This window comes from Scleropages formosus, chromosome 9 (genome assembly GCF_900964775.1).
Source record: "Scleropages formosus chromosome 9, fSclFor1.1, whole genome shotgun sequence".
NCBI classification, from domain to species: domain Eukaryota; kingdom Metazoa; phylum Chordata; class Actinopteri; order Osteoglossiformes; family Osteoglossidae; genus Scleropages; species Scleropages formosus.
In genome coordinates this window covers 21642463-21662212 of record NC_041814.1, presented here as the reverse complement: position 1 = coordinate 21662212, position 19750 = coordinate 21642463, and the positions used below count along the sequence as shown (strand labels likewise).

Sequence of the window (19750 nt, the reverse complement as noted above, 5' to 3'; positions counted from 1 at the left end):
CAGACCTGTACCACCCGCTTTGGGAGTCCAATCTCATTGCCCAGCATCTCACACTCCTGCATTGTTGGTGTTCGATAGTCACTGAAACATGCTTTTAAGACCTTCAGCTGCAGGTTGCTCATCTGGGTCCTGAAGCGTTTATGACCCGGTCTCTCCCCATTACCTTTTGCAGACTTGAAGGGGTTGCTGCCCCCAAAGGGGCTGGGTGAGCTTGGATCTGCTAAGCTTGAGGTCTCGCTTCGATCTGCATTGTCATCATGGTCATCATCTCGCATGCTGAAGTACTGCTCATTGTCTTTACCACTGTAACTCAATGATGGACTCACAATGTTAAATGGAAATCTGTCTTCACAGGTTTCTAAGTTTGGCATAGCATTGATTTTGGATTCACTCAACTTCTCCCCAATATGGCCAGTTACACTCTCAATTTCATTATTGACTTCATCTCCAGTTGTTGCATCACTTATAGCGGTGTTAATTGATGATGTCTCATCAAAATCTGTCTTAGTTACATCAAAAGAAGCCTCTGCACAACTCATATTAAGCCCTTCAGCTTCATCATTGTTTTCTGCTTTTATGGATGAAGGGCTCATGAAATTTTTTAAGGGTGTTTCTGATGGTTTGACAGGTGTGGAAGATGCAGTTGGCATCTCATACTCACTTGTTTCTGACTTGGTAAGTAGCTGTGGATATTCAAATAAATTGTACTTGCCTGGACTCTCACGCTCTTCTTCTTGCGTCATCACAGGACTTGGAGGCAAACTAAAGCCTGCCTGTTTTGCTTCATGCCAGTGCCGGGAACGAATGTGGCTGTCAAGAGCTGACTTCGCCTTGAAGAGTGCCCTGCAAAAAGGGCATTTTTTATGAGACTGGGCAGGTCCCAATGCCCGAAACTGTCCTTTTCTTTCTCTGGCACGAGTGTTCTGGAACCAAACCTGCACCACTCTCTTCTTAAGTCCTACTTCATGAGCAATGTGGTCTAACATTTTTCGAGTTGGGTTAGAATCAAGTAGGTATTTGTCATAGAGGATCTCAAGTTGCTCTGGTGTGATAGTTGTCCTAAGGCGTTTGTCCCTATGCTGATCTTCACCACTGTTCACACCATCTTTATCATTAGAACTGTTTTCCTCTTTTTCATCAAACTTGCGTTTCAGAGAACTGGAACTGGAACCAGGGTTTGTGGATAGAGCTGAGCTGCTCTGTGTTGGCATTTGGGAGAGTGCTCCAGAGAGCAGCTGCCCTGTCACAAGGGGATTGTTAGGATCAAAGATCATGTAGGGCATGTCTAAGGGGCGCTCCAGAAACTGTGAGTGGAGGAACTGGTTTTGGGCTGCCAAGAAATGCATGTGCTGATGCTCTTGCCACAGCTCTACAGTTGGGAATGCAATTTTGCATTGGTCACATTGGTACTGTAACATCTGAGGAGGTAGACTGTTTGTCAGAGAGGAGAGGGCAATAGACAGAGGACTAGATGGGATGGCAGCTGACTGAGGTTGAGAGTGTGGTCTAGCCATATGCTGTTGGGGATGTTTGTGCTGTGGTGGTTGTGGGGTTGATGCCTTGGATGGTCGCAGCTCGGACATTGATTTTACCCCTTGGGAGGAAATGGACTCGGTTTGCTTTGGTTTTTCAGTGTTGAATTCAGGTTTGGGTGAGGTTTTTCCAAAGTCAGGTCGAGGTGAAGGCATTAAAGGAGAACTGGACCCAGAGCTACTAGCTGCTATCAAAGGGTTTTTGGATGAGTCAGTTTGTCCAGAGGATTTTAGCACGTTTTGGTCACTGGCATCCATGTATTCCTCAGTTTGGTTTTCCTCTGTCCCTTCATCATCTTCATCTTTGTAACACTGTTTTTTCTGGTGAGTAATAAGGTCAAAAATGCGAGGGAAAACAACACTGCATTTCTTACACTGGTACTGCATGTTGCTGGTTCTAATGTAGCGCTCATTAGTCAGCTCCTTCTTGTCACTGTCTTTTGCATCTGCTTGATTCTCATAACTTTTACGAGCCTTCTGGCGTGCATTCTGAAACCACACAACAATTACCCGAGTTGGCAGGTTCAGCACAGTAGAGAGCTGCTCTATCTCATCATCCTTTGGGTAAGCATTGGTATCAAAAAAGTCTTGAAGGACTCTTAGCTGGTAGTCTGTGAAGCGGGTGCGAGATGATCTTTTATTCGTGGTGGCATCAGTTCTGTAATACTCCAATGTGCTAAACTGGGAATCCATTCTGATCTCATCCAAAGTAGTCATGGGAGGAATGTTGAAGTTGTAAGGGGAATCTTTGCTACGCTGCCTCTCTTTGAAAAGGGTATTTCTGAACCAGTGCTTGATAACTTTTTGTGGGAGCCCTGACTTGTCTGCCATTTCCTGGATTTGCTCTTCGGTGGGGGAATTGTTGATATCAAAATTTGCACGAAGGATTTTTAGCTGGTCGTCAGTGATGCGGGTCCGAGGGCGCTTGAATTGCGACTGCCGAAGGAAATTTGGATCCAATCCCAGCTGCTGCTGGCATAGTTGTGTGAGATCTGATGACAGAGAGTCCATTGTGGGCAGCTGTAGGGCAAGTTGTGGGGGGAGGCCTGGGTGCTGCACTGACTGCATCATGAGTGGTGGGAAAAGAGGCAGGTCCAAGGGCACTGGAAGCTGGACCTGTGGAGGAGCAGTCGAAGGAGGTGGAGGTGGCGGAGGGGGTGGTGGCGGTGGTGGAGGCTGTACAGTCTGCAGGGGGGCTGGGCTAGGAGTCTGGGGCTTTCCAAGAGTGGTGGAAGTAGGCTGAGCTGGTGGTGGCGGAGGCGGAGGAGGAGGTGGGGGTGGTGGAGGACTCTCAGGAGATGTTGAGTTTATTGGATAGAGTTTATCATATGCCTCCCTGTACTGCTGTGCAAACTTCTCCAACTCTCCATAAGGAAAGAACTGTCCATGGACATGCTCCTGATGACTTTTGAGAATGAGCATGTTGGAGAACAGCTTGCCACACATTCCACACTCAAGTTTATCATGGGCTTCCTCCTCTCCACTTCGGTTTTTCTTTTGACTTTTCTGTCTGTTCTCATTGTACTGAATGACAAGCTCAAAACCAAAGTTTTCCAGCAAAGCTTTGGCTGCATTGCCCCTTGCACCTGAGACAATGCGAGGAGGAGGAATGAGAGGCTCTGGAAGCTTTTGTTTTTTAGACTCTTTGTTGTCCTTAAAAGTTTCCAAGTCTCTCAAATTCTCCTGTTTGGCTTTGCTCTCTGGTTTCTCGAGGGTCTCCTCAGACTCCCTGGACACTGGAATCTCTGCAACCGATGTGCTGTTCTGCTCCATTCTGGATTTGCTGGCCTGCTGCAGCACTTTCTGTTGCTGTGTTTGGGACTGCGAGGCTTGGTGTTGCTGAGCCTGCTGCTGGGCCTGCTGCTGGGCCTGCTGCTGGGACAGCTGAAGGTGCTGCTGGCCCAACTGGTGCTGTTGTTGCATCTGCTGCTTCAGATCCTCCAGGAAGGACCCTGTCATGCCTGGCATTCCAAAGGCTGCCGAGTGTAGTGCCAGCTCAGGGCTGAGGTTGAACTCTGTGCCAGGGATGTAAAAGGGGAAGAGGAATTGGGGCTGCTGGAACTGCAACAGAGTCTCGGGTGTCATTGGAAAGTGAGGAAAGAATGCTGGGTTTAGGAACTGCGGCTGAAAGAAAGCAGCTTGCTGTTGAAGCTCATGCTGTAGCTGCATCTGAAGCTGTGCTGGTGACTGTGATGGTGGATGGGTGGCCTGAACAGAAACGTGATCAGTAGCTTGCTTTTTGTTTATTTCTTTGGCATCTACATTGTTTTCTTTGTTAGCTGACGCTGACTCTACGTTTCCTTGACTAACAGAGACTGGGCTGCTAGCGGGTGCCATTCCACTGTTTCCACTCACAGCACTGCTGCTAGTTTCCATTTTGGCAGTTCTGGCTTTTGTCTGATGGAGCACTGATCTCATGTGGATTTCTAGGGTTGAGCTTTGGCTGTAAGCGACATTACAGATATTGCATTTGTATGGTTTGTTATCAATATTGTTGTTGGTCTCTTGGGGTACTGGGCTTGAGGCTTCCTGCAGAACTTTCTTAAGTTTGTGTAAATGTGAGACAGAATTGTAATGAACTAGCAGAATGTTCTTCTGGGTGAATGATTCCTTACACACTGTGCATTTGTATGGGCGAGAAGGGTCTAAAAACTTTTCCATGGTAAAGTTAGGGCCTTTCCTGAATGGCAATGTCCGCTTTGGTTCGGAGCCTGTCTCGTCCAAGAGTGAGCTGCTGTCACTTCCCGTGGGACTGGCCTTCCCTTCCTGGTCCAGCTCATCATCTTTATCCATGTCCTGCTCGAAAGCCGGTGCCTCCTCAAACATCCGGGCATCACTTTCTGAGCAGAACTCTCCATTGAGGGGCAGGCTTCCACAGAGCTGCTGTACTTCTGCCTCGCTCAGCTCTGGGTGCCCGTTCTCCAGGTGCTTTTTGAGAGCCAGGAACGTCCGGAAACTACGCTGGCACAGACTACACATGGTGGCAGCCCGAATAGCGTGGTACTGGGAATGAATCTGAAGCTTCTGCATAGTCTTGAAAGCCAGGCTGCAGTGGTTGCACCGGTACTTGTAGACATGGCGGTCAGAGACGGAAAGTGGCTGGCGCTTCTGCAGTTCACTCAGGTGCTCTTGCAGGGAGTCCAGGTTCTTTGGGTCCCTGCTACCACTCTTCTTCCAGTCGGGTGCCTCTGAAGCTTCCTTTGGTGGCCTGAGCTCCTCGTTTGAAAGATCCTGCTCACCTTTATCCGGTGTAGCACTACTCTTTTCATCACTGGAACGGTCACCTGAAGGGGAGTGAAAAGAAAAAAAGCAACTTTGAGGTCTTAATGCAATGCAATGAAAAATTAAAAACAGCAATATTTCTGTATTTCACATTAGGATTCCAGTGTCCAGAATCATTAAACTGATCTCTTGTTGCAGGAAAAAAATTATTCAAAACATGCATTAGACTGATCACTTAAGAGAATCCTGATGAGCACAACAGCGAATGTGATGACAGAAAACTGGAGCTCCAATAAAAGCAAGAGCTAGCCATCTTTAACTGTTTCTTGTGTAAGTCCCATATGAGTAAGTTACATGGAGGTTAGCCTGACTCAATCAAATCAACCAAAATATTAAATATTAAAATATTAAATACTGAAGTCCATGCCTGCCCAACAATATAAGTAATAAGTTATTACCCTGGGATTTTCTGGATCCCTCCGATAAAGCAGTTGATGAATCCATCAGGCATGGTGCTTTATCTTGTGCAGTCGTAGGCAGTAACATGTTATTAGACATCATGGGGTCCTGTCCTGATACCTTTCAAAATATGTAAAAAAATTTTATTATTCTTCTTATTCTTCTTCTTATTATTATTATTATTATTATTATTATTATTATTACTATTATTATTATGATTATATAATATAATATAAGAACAATAACAAGAACAAGAACAAGAAAAATAATAATAATAATAATAATAATAATAATAATAATAATAATAATAAAAACATGTATAGACAATCTACAGAAACATTTAGAGGTCACAGTACAGCTCCAAGCAGGTACTGATTCAACAGCTAAACATTCAATGTCATTCAAATATCAACATGTGCAAAATATATAAATATTATCAGTCTGACAAGTTCAGAAGTTTATTTTTAAAGTGGAGTTGGCTTGCCCAAAAGAGGAAAGCTTTCATGTTTATGACAAAGTCCCCCAGGAGTCGGTTGAATGCATGGGAAACGTTTAACAGAGCTGCTCTTTGTCCAAGTTGGCCAGGGTGTGCTCTGGAGTACGGAAAGGGTGACAGCCATGACTGACTTTTATTACGGCTTTAAAAGGCACGCCAGGCCTGGAAAACGGCTGGTAAAGGGGGAAAAAAGCGTACAGTCGCAAGCAGCTTCTCCACACAGTCTGGGGCCACGCTGTGGAGATGGGTCAGGTGGAGCTGGAGGTGGATCTTGTTGCTGAGGACGTCCTGGCAAAGGGGGCAGCAGATGACAGGCTGCATGGAATGCTGGGACACAATGTGCATCTGGATGCGGTTTGTGTCCTTGCTACTGTAATTACAGTAAGGGCACTGCTGAACCTGAAAAGACGAGACTTTGTCAAGCCACAGGGAGAATAAGTGCATAAATATTTACAGACTTGCAAACTTGCTGAAGAGTGGGCTTTCAGATTGGTAATTTTTTTCATGCTTTTTAAATTGAAGTTATTTCAAGCTAAGCAAATATGACCCCAGCAAATGTAAATGAGGAGAAAACTTATTTAATCTAATTCACCTAAGTGTTTACTTGATGCAATCTTACTGGGAAGACACGATTGGCTGAAAATTCTAATCAGAAGATTACAAATGACAAAGGTGTGTACCCTTTCAGTCCTGGGATACCCCTCATTACACAGGGCAGTTTTAGATTGCTGCTTCCCACCACCTCTCTTAACGTAATCCATTTCAGAAATGACTAAGACTGCATAACTCAAAGTCCTACAAGACAAACTAATACTTTATAATTTAATTCAGAATAAGGTATAAAGAGATGCAAAGTGTGGAAAAGAGCCCAGGTGTTGAGCTAACATGTATCAAGATGCACTGCGGTACCTCATCTGCATGGGCCCACCGTTTAACCCCGTTTCCGTGACAACATAGAACAAGCTGTGTTGAATTCACCTGTTCGCTGCTGCTGGTCTTCTCCTCGGCTGATTTGGGCCTCTTTTGCACAGTTTCATTTTCCCTTTCTTGCAGCAGGGACCTCTTTCCTATTGCCACTGTTCCTGCTGCCTCCTTATCCAGTGCATTAACTCCTGGAAGGAGTACAGAAAAATAAATAAATCGTTAGAACAATTAATTTCTTTTTTTTAAAAATAATCGTTACAGATGGAGGATAAAAGGAGGGATTCTTTAACAAGAAAGCCGCGCATCGAAAGATGAAAACACACTAGCAGTACCAAGAAACTGAATTAATTAGCCCCCAATTTTTTAAAGTTTAATAGAACAGTATTTGCTGCTAACCAGTGTGGTCATACATTCACCGAAACAATCCTGTAAGATGTTCTCCCTGACTCAAGAAGCCTGCATTACCAGGAAAGATTAATAGATTGCAATCCCCAAATTGGAAATGTTTCCAGTTCATTGAAAAATATTCTCTGAAACGTTAGTAATTTCTTCTTTTGCACATTTTATACAGTAAAATTGCATGGGTGACGATCGACTGGAAAAATACACACATTTTTCATAGATATAAAAAAAAATACACAAAACATTACATGAGCACTTCACCCAAATATTCTATTGTACTGTTGCTGCATACTAAATAAGGCCAATGGACTGAGTACTAGTGTTATCGAAGTTCTGTACATTACAGTAAAATGTATTCTAAAACAATGTGTGCCCTTTGCTTTGAAGATCATCGAAAGGATCAAGGCAGAATTTCATAAGCACTGCACTTCTAAGGTAAGACTAAGATTAGATATTTTGGTAGTAGAACTGCAGTTCATGAGGAGATCCAGCCACCCGACTGCCCAGGGACCTTTCCTGGGTAGTATTCGAAATATCCACAGCCTGTACAGTACACTGGGTGACAGCGCTGTTGTTATTGTTACAGCTGAGCTCCGTTCTGGAAACCTGCCTCCAGTTGTATTTAGCAATACTGAAACGAATGATAAATTTTTCATTAACCTCATCCTTAGATACAGGCCATGAACCCAGCCATCGCGGCCGGTGCAATTTATCCATTCTCAAAGGTGATGGAACATAAAGAACAGCAGGTCTTATTCCAATCTGGCTACTCAAGGCAAAATTTTTGTCTAACGCTGATGAAGTCGGCTTGAGAAAGGAAGGACGGATCCACAAATCCACTGAAGAACGTTCTTTTCCAGTTTAACACGTTATGTTGTTTTTGCTTTTGATACACAACATTATTTAGTCTGTGTTCATACATTTCAATTTTCTTGTATCAGGGTGGTGTTTTTACTTTTTCTTGAAGACTGAAATATTAGCCTGTCTAGGAAAGTGACACAAGGGTGATGGTGGGGGGGCTTATTGTGAGGGGTGGGGGAGCGCACACATCTTAGACAAGGACACAATACAAATTTCCAAGAGCATCAGAGAATTTTCTCCCACCCTGAATGGCGAGATAATCTTTTCTCCTGGCTTTGATATCCTAGCAGCGTTGGGAAGGCATGTCACATACACTTGATGACAAACAGAAAACCTCATTTTCCCAGCGCTCCAATCTCATTGCCAGGCTGCATCATCTGATCCCCCCCCATCCCCCCCACTGGCCCCACACCCCCACCCCCCAACCCCTTTTCTCTGCTATTTATTATGAGTATTTCTAATTTTAACTTTCAATTTTCACCATCTTCCAGTCAATTTGCAACTAAATTATTTCCAGGGTGAGGAGGCGATTGCTGGACAACCGGGCGCAAATACATTTCACAATGCAATGAAGCCTCACCATTGATTGCAATTATATTGAATGTAAATGTATAGTTTGGGGGCTAATCGGATTGCGTGTTTGTACAAGAAAGAAACACACAACTTCCTTGGATATTCACGGCATGCTGCAGGAAAAAAGGGACAACAGAAAATATCTGAATATAACATCATGTATAGTATAGCGCACACTGGTTTAAAATACAGCAGTGTGTCGGTGGCTTTTCGAGACCATCTGTTTGGTATGTAAACTATAATGGCAAGAACTGAGATGAGACATGTTTCCGCTCATCTGAAGGCGTTATTTTATCCTGCAGTGAAAGCATTTAACCTGAGCCGTGTTTGTGGCTGTTCGTCTCCCTGCGCGGCTGTCGTATTGTAACACGGACACAGAACTGGTCCCGTGCTTCATTGTCCCGCAGATCATGTTTAAGTCTCCCCTTCACATTCAATGACACTGTCCTTTTCTCTCTGTCCCCGGACGCAATGCACTGTGGTGAAGCAGGAGATAAAAAAATAATTGCAATGCTGTTCGTCTTCAAATGACATATGCCTCGGAGAGGCAGGACCTTGGTTGATTGGATAAATCAAAAAGTGATTTATGACGTTCGGCATGTTTGCATTGCAGAAATGAGGCCGGCCGCTCTCGCCACCCATCTTTATTTACAACTGTGGACAGCATTTCTAAATCTCGGTCTTGCGTTGAAGCTTTGAACATGTAGCAAGATTATTTACGCAAAATTTCATTCTGCTTAATCATTTAAAATGAAGCATCAGTAAAAGCATGTAGCCACATCATTTTTAACCACTATTTCCATGAAGGAGAAGCAAGGTAGTTTCTCTGAGCCTTAAAACACATGCATTCATGTATGGACTGTTACAAGTACATATACATGTGTTGGGTCTATGGATGTATTCTTAGTAATACCTTCGTGTTGCCGACTAGGTCTCAGCTCACAGCAGCACTTTCAGTAAACATAACAAAAAAAGAAAAAATGAACAGTACAGGTTCATCATATACAGCACATTCTTCTGCATTCAACCCATTTCACTTTCAAGGTCTGAAATCTTCTTTTTTTTTACATGTTTAGAGAAAACATCAATTAAAAAAATATGGGCCTTCGTGAAGACCAGTTTAATTTAGTGTTCACTTTAGAGCGCTTCAATCTTAACATTATAGCTATGGTTACGGGGCCATAAATAAACCATTTCTCTGGACATTGTGCATCTTTGCTGATTTACAAGGACACCGGTTTAGGTTAAGCATTAGCCTGACCTTTAGCTCTACAGATAACACCTGAATGCTAAATTCTGAGCTCTAAACTCCACCAAGCAGGGGAAAGTCGCACACCCTTATGTACCTTACGTACGCATTTAAAGGGTTACTTTCTCCTACAGCTGCACATGTTGGTGGATGTCACATATGACAAATTAGCCAAGATATACAACGTGCATTTGTTAAACTCAAAACAGATTTCGTAGCCGTAGGCGTACACTTATATATGCTAATGACTTTAAAAAAATTTAAATATCATTTTTGAGACAGCCACAATTTGAGTAATTGTAAATTCTAATACTGTTAATTTGTGGACACATACAGGCCAATTTTCATTGAGGGGCTGTAATTTGAAATATTAAATATTTGATTTAGTTTGCATGCATTACATTTCATTTAACTTATCGGTTTTATTTAAATTTTTAAAGAAATTAAAAAAAGGAAATTAGGTTTTGTGAACGATGGCTTCTTTCCTCAATAATTTCAGTCAAGACGACCAGTAATTTTCTTAGCAGTTATGACAGCTAATTTTCATCTTTGCTTGTGTTTACTGTGTTATTTAAAATGCTCCCCCAAGCAAGCCTAAGTGACATGTTACATCCCTGTGAAGCACAAAGTAATCTGGACTTTATCCAGATTAATACATTTGCATGGAAAATGCAATTTGGATTATAATTAATCTAAAGTGACACTAGATTAAAATGACAATGTAAATGAGAGTTCCAAGGAAAACAGTCTCTCTTTTAAAGCTCCTGGATTTAAGACAAACTTCCCATTAGAAAACTGAACGTTGCTGAAAGTTCTCATGGTCTAATCTTTGCTCTGTAGCGTACAGATTTTTTTTCTGCTATGACCTCCGATGAGGGGAAAAAAATCCCGTATGACAAGAGAAAATGTGCATCCCTTCACCACGGCTCAACCATTTGTGATATTTTACCTCCTCTCAAAAAAAAAAACATAGATACATGTTTAAATTTTCAAAGGTTTGTTTACAACCGAAAACAAGGACACAACAGATACTGGATCTTCGGTAAGCAAAATATTTTTTAAATTATGAAACAAGAAGCACAAGCAAAATGAAACTGAGCTTTTGAGTGCAACTGGGATTTGCTACTCCATCTCAATGTTAAATGATGGTTTGTGTTATACGAAGTGCAAATGCATCAACTGGTGACTGTTCCAGACAGCCTGTCATGGAGATATGGTTAAAAGATAGATCACTACCTAAACTAATAGGCTCCAACCTGTTTCAGCAATTCTTCTGCTTCATTGAGCTCCACATTATGTAGCTAGGTATAGCGTGCAATAAAAAGATTCAATGTAATATTCATTTTGACCATAGATTTCCATCTCATACATAAACGCATGTATGAATTCCTATTTGCCAAATCAAATACAACAAAGCCCAGAGTATCCGTACCAGATGCTAGCTCAAGGCTTACTTCCAAGCTCTACGTGGGTCTACTTTCACAGTGTTGCCCTTGTTAATGCTACGCCATAACCAAATATATGCGGATTCCCAGTCTTATTACTAGGAGGAGAATGTTCTCTGATCTCATAGCTGCAAGCAAGCGATGGAAAAAGAATGAAAATATGGTCATTAAAAGGTTACAGGGGTGTGGCGTTATAACAGAATATATACACGTCCATTCAAACAAATCACACAAAGTGCGTAATCCCAGTTTTACGCAAAATTAATATGTCATGAGAAAAATCACAAGTACAGCAAAGATTAATGAAAGGAGCTTAAAAAAAAATTACAGGCACGCAAAATGATTTGATTAAAAAATAATCTCAGTGGTCATTCCATAATATTCCTCAACTTATCCGCATCTATGCTGTCAGATGGTTATGATTAGGAAAAGGTCAATGAGAGGCTACTGATAGCACTCACATGCAACACACACATGCGGCCGTTATTAACCAGAATGGCCGTACAGTTTAAGATGAAAGAGAGCGGACAGTGGGGGCCCGGGGTGTGTGTGTGTGTGTCGGGGGGGGGCACTGGCTGGGGGCAATAAAGGCCAAGCAGTCTTACTGGATTCTCTTTCAGCGCTCTTGCCTTCTTTGCCATCTTTCTCACTCGGGTCTCTTCCGTCGGGCACAGGCACAGCGCCGAGCCTGGGCGCTCCTTCTGCGTCTTCGAATAGCTCCTCTGTAACAGAACGCACGCAGAGAGGCGGGGGTCAGACATTCTTAACAGCGCCACCTACACTCATTCGCAAGCCGAGGGACACCGCTCCCGAATCCAGCCTTTGTATATACCGAAAAGGGGGAAACGCTTTTCCTGCCATACGATATTCATGGAATAATCTTCAGATAAAGAATTTAAATTTCAATTCCATTTGCTTGGATCGAGAAAGGTAAAAAATAAAAGACCGCCACAGCCCCCCCCCCCCCCCCCCCACCACCACCACCACCCTGAAAAACCGCAAAACAAAAAGCAGCCTTCTGTGATAGGGCACCCCCAGTGATGGGGGGAAGCGGAGCGCTCTTCCAACAGCAACATCACACACCTCTCCAGAATGTTAGCACTAGACAGATTACATGGTAATCTTTGTGGTGGCTCACCCCTTGTTTAATAATTCTGTGTATCTTAGCTATGCTGCGAGTGGATTAATCTGTTTATGCTGTTAGCTGCTAGGTCGGGGCTGTGCCGGCGCTAATCCCTGAAAGGTCCACTGTTCCCTTTCATCCTGGGATCATTTGTCTCTTACTGTGCTGATGTCACATTTTAATGAATTTTTAGCAGTCTGAGTAATACCAGATAACCAGGGCCCCGCCGCTTCCCGCAGCAACGCACGCTGCCTCCATCTCGGCACAAAAAAAATAATAATAATAAAAATAATATTTTCCCTTCAGACCTGCGAGGAATTAAATAAATGAAGAGGCAAGGAGAAAATGGCGCTCAAAGCACCCTACTCATCAATTCTACAAAGCCTTAATAACCATATAAATTGACCAAGAGGTGGCAAAAAGGTCAAAGGCACATTTGCATACAATCACTCAAGTCATTGTTTGGTAAGCATCAGGCCGGCTCCTCGGAACCTTATATAATTAACCCTTTCAAATTCCACACACAGTCCCGGTCCAGACATTTTAAGTGCAACGCATTAAGTGGAAATTATATACAGCATGAAATTTTCATGGCAGATGCTGGGAGTGATTGAAAGGAGAAATTGTGCTGCACTCTAGTCCTGATGTTTTATTAATAATATTCTGACAACAGGATGAAATATCCCCTGTCATTCCTAGCAGCTGTGCACAGGGAGGGGAGAAAAAAAATTGCATTTTTGGCCCTTTTGGCAACATCGGTATATTCTAATTCGTTCTGCAACAAAGGTAAAGCGCGCGCGCGCGTGTGTGTGTGTGTGTGTGTGTGTGTGTGTGTGTGAAGTGTGCGGCGTGTGCGTGTGTATTTGGACGAGGGCAGAGGGGTGCCTTTTAAGATGCACAATAACCGTGCTGATATTGCTGTTCGCACAGACACACGGGCCACGGAAACCGTAACGCTTCTTTCAAAAAGAAAGTATTGCTTTGCCCTTTGTCTCTGATATCCGATAGGTATGCATGCATACATAAATAAATAACAATACAAACAATAATAAAAACACACAAAAACAAGGTCATCGTAACACGCATAAGGTTTGTGGTTAATTTTGTCTGTGTGCCCCTTTTGCTATTATACCATTTAGAATCTCAGGCAAAGGGGGAGAAATTGGTATGGGAGTACGTCAGGGTGCGTTCTGGTCATGCCCCCACCCCAGAGGCAGGGAACACACTACGTTGGCCTGGGGGGCACCCAGGAGCCCATGATAGGGAGCAGACTGGCTTGGGGGGATGCCACGCGTGCACCAGCGAAGCCCGTCCACCACGTCAGAGCAGGGGGGCCCGCGGCCGCGACCTGTGCCGCCCCCCTTCCTTCCTCCTTGCCTGTCCCAGCCCTCTCCCCCAGCTTTATGTCCGTCTTCACCCCTTCCCCCTTTACTCATCCTGGAGGATCTGCACACTGTTCCCTTTGCTGGATTTACTGACCTGTTCCCCTTGGCTGGGAAATGAAGTGTCAAAGTGCTACCGAGTGTCTTTACCTCGAGGGGGTATAAAATTTTTAAGGCTATCGTGGAATGCATTAATAAAACATGGCGTGTCAAGCAAAAGAAAAAAGGCAAATTATAAAGGCAGTAAAAAGAGTGGCCATCATCTGGGTCTCATCAGACAATTTTTTTTTTTTTTTTTTTTTTTTTTTTTTTTTTGCAGGGGTGTTCTGCTGCTTCTCCTGGTATGTGTTTCAAGAGCGCGAGAAATTCCCAGACATGCTCTCCTATACATCATGGCGGCGTCTGCCCTCAGCCTGACCCTGGAAACAGTTTGAGTAATCTGAATGCGAAGAAGGCAGCGTGTCAGCGGTGGGGAGAGATTGCGGCATGGACTTTACCCATCAACTTAATCGCTAACAGCAGTACTGTGGGGGTGGGTGCTTGGGGGCTGGTGGTGGTGGGGGAGACGAAAGTTTACGGGGCCTCCACCAAACCGCAAACAAATAACCCTTGGAGGTCAAACTGTCCTCCTTATGTGATTTTCTCTGCCCAGTGGGACTCTCTTTGATGTCAGACGGTCATAACGTTAAACCGAAGCATGCTGGCATTCACACCGGGGAAGGTGAGGGCTGTTTATTGCCAAGTGCCCCATGAGTTACACCAGGATCTCAGAAACAGGTTTTAATGAAATACATATGCAAAAAGTCGAAAGCTGAAATAAATTCAAGGAGCAAGGTGAACATACACAGTTTAGTTTGGGTATATGTGTGTGTGTATGCATATGTATGTGTGTATATACTGTATACACACACACACACACTGTATATAGTGTGTGTTTGTGTATACGTACGAAGAGAAAACCAAGTCTAACATAGGTGACACCCTTTTATTTCCCTTGATTTATTCGGTTATCTCTTTCTAGGAAAAAAGAAACCAAGGGACTGTCCCATCTAAAGCACAAAATTATAAATGTGAGCCAGTCTCTTTCTTTTCATTAAAAAGCAGGCCTTGTCTTTTAGCAAGTGGGTAATGACGAGCTCAGAGGCTGGGTCTCTTTCATATTCCCTGTGGGGACAATAACATCCTGGGCTGGTCATTATCTACACAGTAAAAAGACTGACCCATTGTGCATTATAGTGGAAATATATTAGCTAAGCAATGGCCAAACGTATTAGGATGTCTTACGAACACTAAAGATTTCATTGCTAATTTCTTCTGTAGTACTGTAATGCGGTTCATTAACCCGGTAAAGCATAATTCAAGCTGTCACTTTGGTGATTTTTCTTTTTCTTTTTTTTTGGAATACACAATGTCAGTCCCAACACAATAACGCACCTAAATAATCAATACATGGTATAACAACTACAACTCATTTTTAGCTGTTCTATTAAAAACCTTGGACACGGTTAGAGTGGAACGTGTTGAATTATAGCTTTTTACCCAATGTCAGGTGAAATGAATGGCTGTCCTGCTGTTCAGGTGTGAAACACTCATTTCTTCCACTTCCCAGATCCTCAGGTTTCCATCAGAACCTGGAGGCCCCAGTCCCCCCGTGTTGCGGGACCCCTTCACGCTGGTGTTTTTCATTTTGCTGTCCGAACCGAAAGAATCTTTGAAACCCTAGCTCCCTGTACACTTAGTTAAGGGCCAGTTGCAATACTTTCAAGATAATAACCTTCGCTGACTTGTTCACTCGCCATACTCCCTTTACAATTTTTCCCTACTGCCCCCCAAATTTCAGCGTATTTAACAAGCATTTAGATCTTAACCAGATGCCGTTAATGTACCATGTCTAAAATACTAAACATCGACCCAAAGACTAGGGCCCCATTTTCACACAGCTAAGCCAAACCAGCCCCACAGCCCTGATCTACATATTCAATTTCAGCAGGGATTTCTGAAGAGATGTCCAAGTACCTTAGCATTAACCTATATTACGCTGCTCTAAGTAGAAAGGATTATTAGGGAAAATGTTCCAAGGGCCCTGCTAATATTTTTTAAATCCCAAATTCCAAGAAAACGGCCTTTATGAAGGATTGTTTGATGCATGTTTTCAGAAATGAATCTGAACACAAACATCCGGCTAGTCAAAACATGGCTCACGGAAACAGGAGCTGTGAATAGTGGCCATGGCGGGTTGGCGTTGGAGCTACTTGCCCTGCTCGCTTGTGAAAAGTGAAATCCTGGGAAATGGGGCAAACGTTCCTTTCTTGTGGGAAGGGCTGGGGGGTGTTTCCCATCCCCTCGAAACACCACTGATCGAAACGTGCCTGCAACAAGTAGGCATCTATAAGGCCTTAAGTTCCATCAAAGAAACCATCCATTAGCTGAGATGGTGAACAGCAGGGGGGGTTTGCGCCTCAAAACAAAGACTTAAATGCTGTAGATCTTACTGCAGAGAAAAAAAAAGACTCTACACCACTAAAGAACTGCTCCCAAATATGGTGACTGCCACAAATGCAAAATATATTCTAGACTTGCAATTCAATTTCTATCAAGCATTATGTTCACTCATTTTATTCAGCCTAACCATGCTCCAGTCTAAAAGGCCATAAAATATTGAGACATTTGCAAGACTTTCTTTAAAGGCAACAAATACAACCGAATATCCAGGTCACATAAATGTCAATAACTTTTAGTGGAGAATCAGCTCTAGAAAGCAGACATGCAAAAAAATTGTGACTTTTCTACATCAAACAACACCTTTCACAAGCACTTTTCATTTTCCCTTGATGACAAATTAACTTTTTATACATTTGTCAACTGGTTTTCAAGTGTCTCCTTGTGCTGGTGCTCATGTTGAGTCCAGCAGGCCTACTACAAAGAGGCTTCCCCTGGAACGTGTTTATATACATGGATGTTCTTTAGCAGCAGCCACTTCGTCATGAGCCTACAATATGTTTATTGTAAGAGGCCACATTTGCAACCACAGCAGTGGAATGTAGCAGCGTTGCTGTCAGTTTAAACTCATACATTTTCTACCTTTTAAAAATGCCACACATGCAATGCGTCCTCCAACTGTACTGTCAAAATATTATCAGAACAACATGCGTTTTAATGTTGAGGAACATTCTAGAAGTCCACGCTCTCCTTGATCTAAATGACACAGTGTGTACAAGATCACCTCAGGGACAGGAAGAATTACAACAAGGTAAAAGACAATTGCTGAACTTTTCCCCTTACTAATCTGGTGATTAAGTTTTAAATTATATTGCTAAAGGTTATGGAGACAGAAATAACCGTTCAATCTGTGTGATTATGATCACAGCTCTTGCAGGGTTGGGTCTGGTACAGGGGATAGGTAATCCAAATATTGAGCACAATTTGTTTATAAGGCCTTTAGTTACTGCACGAAAGGGCAGCAGATGGTGTGGTGATTAGCGCTGTCACCTCTGGACCCGAAGGCCCCAGGTTTGATTCCCATCTTCTTCTGTAGTACCCTTGATCAAGCTACTTACCCTGAAGTTCTCAAGTAAAAACTATCCAACTGTATAAAAGGGTAAATGACAGTAAGTCACTTCGCAGAAAAGCATGAATAAATGTAAATTTGTTTATGTCATACAAGCATAATCCCGGAAAACATCAAATAGAAATGAATATCACCTAAGGGTGGGTGATACATACGGGATATAGAGTCATGTCTTAACTTAGGAAGCCATTTGGCTTTTGTTACAGTCATTCGGTAGACTCAACATAAACTTTTTATTAATTTTTGTCAAGTACTTCCAGAGCACCATTATGGTCTGAAAGCAGGTTTAAAGTTACCAATTTTCCATTAGTACTTTCTGAGTCTTCAAGCATACCCAAATTTTGTGTTTACGAATATTTGCAACAAAACACAACTGAACTTTTCCCTCTGCTTCAGAAATTAAATTAAGAGCACTGAGAAAACACACAAGGAGTCCTAAAAACCAAGAAAAGCCTTTGAAAGAACACGTCTTCAAGGCTTCCCTCAGACAAACGCAAAGTACCTGCTGCCTGCAATGCTTCCACGCTGCATCCGTGAGCTTTGGATGACCCACGGCGTTCGGGCCAAAATGACAGTGTCAGCAAGCACGCCCGGCCGTGGCTTACTCGGTATTTGAAAATAATTTAAAGGGATTTCCATCCACTTTCATCCTCCTCGTTTTATTATTGTTATTATTATTATTATTATTATTATTCTCTACCCAGTATTTATTCTAGACTTATTATAAACAGCTGGCCCCGTAGCCATGTCATCTGGACGGGAGCCCGCAACGGCTGGAAATGTTGTACACCAGCCCTCCGAATCTAAGCGCAACCCGGGTTCCTGTGGCGTCGGAGTGACACTTCCTGTCTGTGACTCCTGAACAGTCTAGGGTAGGTGGGGTGGTGCGGGTGGTGGCTGGGGGGCTCGGGTGGGGGGGCTGGGGGTTAATGGCCTTTCCAATCTCTGTGATAAGAATTCATTTTGTTCCATTACCAGCAGTTATCGGAGTAGCCGGCTGCATCACTTCAGCAGGGGGTTCAATCAATGAAGGGACCTAATGAAGTAACCAGCTGTAGCTCCGTTTCCCTGGTCAACTCTATCAGACAAATAAGATCTATCTGTCACATCTCCAGGCCTCTCCCTACAACGGAGGCGCCACATGTGCGAGCCACATACACATACAAGACACAGTGCCACACCCTGGGAAACTTGGATCTCGCGCCATGATGTTGAATAAAAAAAACTTTTAAAGGAGGAAGGGGGCACGAGAGGAACCGCAGAAATTGCTGACCGCCGGCACGCTCCTGAGCCGAGCCCTGTGACCGGCATGTGTTTCAAGCAGCGCTGATCTTTAATTTGGAAAATGAGCCAAAGTCATTTTCACCCTGGAATGCTGACAAGAGACGGGGAGAGAGAGGAAAAAACAAACAAATATTGCAATGTAGCATTCACAATAGTTGCTTCAAAATGAAGCATAATTACAGAACCATTTCTGCTGTCAACGGTGTGTCATGGTAATAACAGAGCTTAATTTGTCTTCTGTACAAGCATGGGTGACATCATTAGGAAAGGATTAAAAAACAAATGATTTTACCCACCATGCATGCAATGCGCATTATTCAAGGTCATCAGTCTTTAAAATCATTTTTAAGTTTTTCTTTTAAATGCTCGCACAGCGAAGGACTGGCATCCTGTCCCAGGTGTGCCCTGCATCCTGCCCTATGCTTCCAAGATAGGCTCCAGACCATCGCAGTCCTGCATTATACAAGGGATTATCGATTATGAGTAGATTGGTGTTTTTTTTTTTTTTTTTTTTAACTGATGTGCACTTTAGCATTTTTAAAAAACTTACTTAGGCACTAATATTTAAAGAAAAATATGTTCTTTTTTAAAGGACACTAAATATCTCATGTGGGGGGTGAGGTGGCGCAGTGGGTTGGACCGGGTCCTGCTCTCCGGTGGGTCTGGGGTTCGAGTCCCGCTTGGGGTGCCTTGCGGCGGACTGGCGTCCTGTCCTGGGTGTCTCCCCTCCCCCTCCGGCTTTACGCCCTGTGTTGCTGTGTAGGCTCCGGTTCCCCGCGACTCCGTATGGGACGAGCGGTTCAGACAGTGTGTGTGTGTGTGTGTGTGTGTGTGTATGTAAAGATCTCATCTAATTAAGGGTCATAACAGTTTTTTGCCCCAAAGCTGTCTATCAGTATCAGTGTCTCCATACCCCACAGAAATCACTTCAAACTCTGGCGTTTGCTGTGTTTTTCAGTTTTAGATGATATAGCATTCAGAAACGTAACTAAAACGGAGCTCTTCCATTTCACAGAAACATGCAGAGACGTCATTACACACAATGTCATACAGACTACAGCACCTCACCTCCCACCCACCCCATAATGGACTCCGACAAAGAACCGTGGGCCGGCATATGCTTTAAATAAATGTGATCATGTCGACCGAGAGTCCGGCGAGAGACCAACTCTCCCATCCATTTGGCGCGATTCATTACCAGAAACATTACACAATCTCCCGATCACAATT

At 43.3% G+C, this 19750-nt stretch overlaps 1 protein-coding gene across 1 annotated transcript in view; it reads right to left on the bottom strand.

Annotated features, from left to right (window-relative positions):
* Window positions 1-19750, bottom strand: part of zfhx4 (zinc finger homeobox 4) — a 78462-nt gene that overhangs the window by 2550 nt on the left and 56162 nt on the right. The window contains exons 5-9 of the mRNA XM_018754204.2: window positions 11769-11885; window positions 6688-6821; window positions 5908-6108; window positions 5213-5333; window positions 1-4816 (exon numbers count right to left, since the gene is read on the bottom strand). The exon at window positions 1-4816 is cut by the window's left edge and continues 452 nt beyond it. Of these exons, the coding sequence (XP_018609720.1) occupies window positions 1-4816; window positions 5213-5333; window positions 5908-6108; window positions 6688-6821; window positions 11769-11885 (5389 nt within the window). The remainder of the gene's footprint in view (window positions 4817-5212; window positions 5334-5907; window positions 6109-6687; window positions 6822-11768; window positions 11886-19750) is intronic.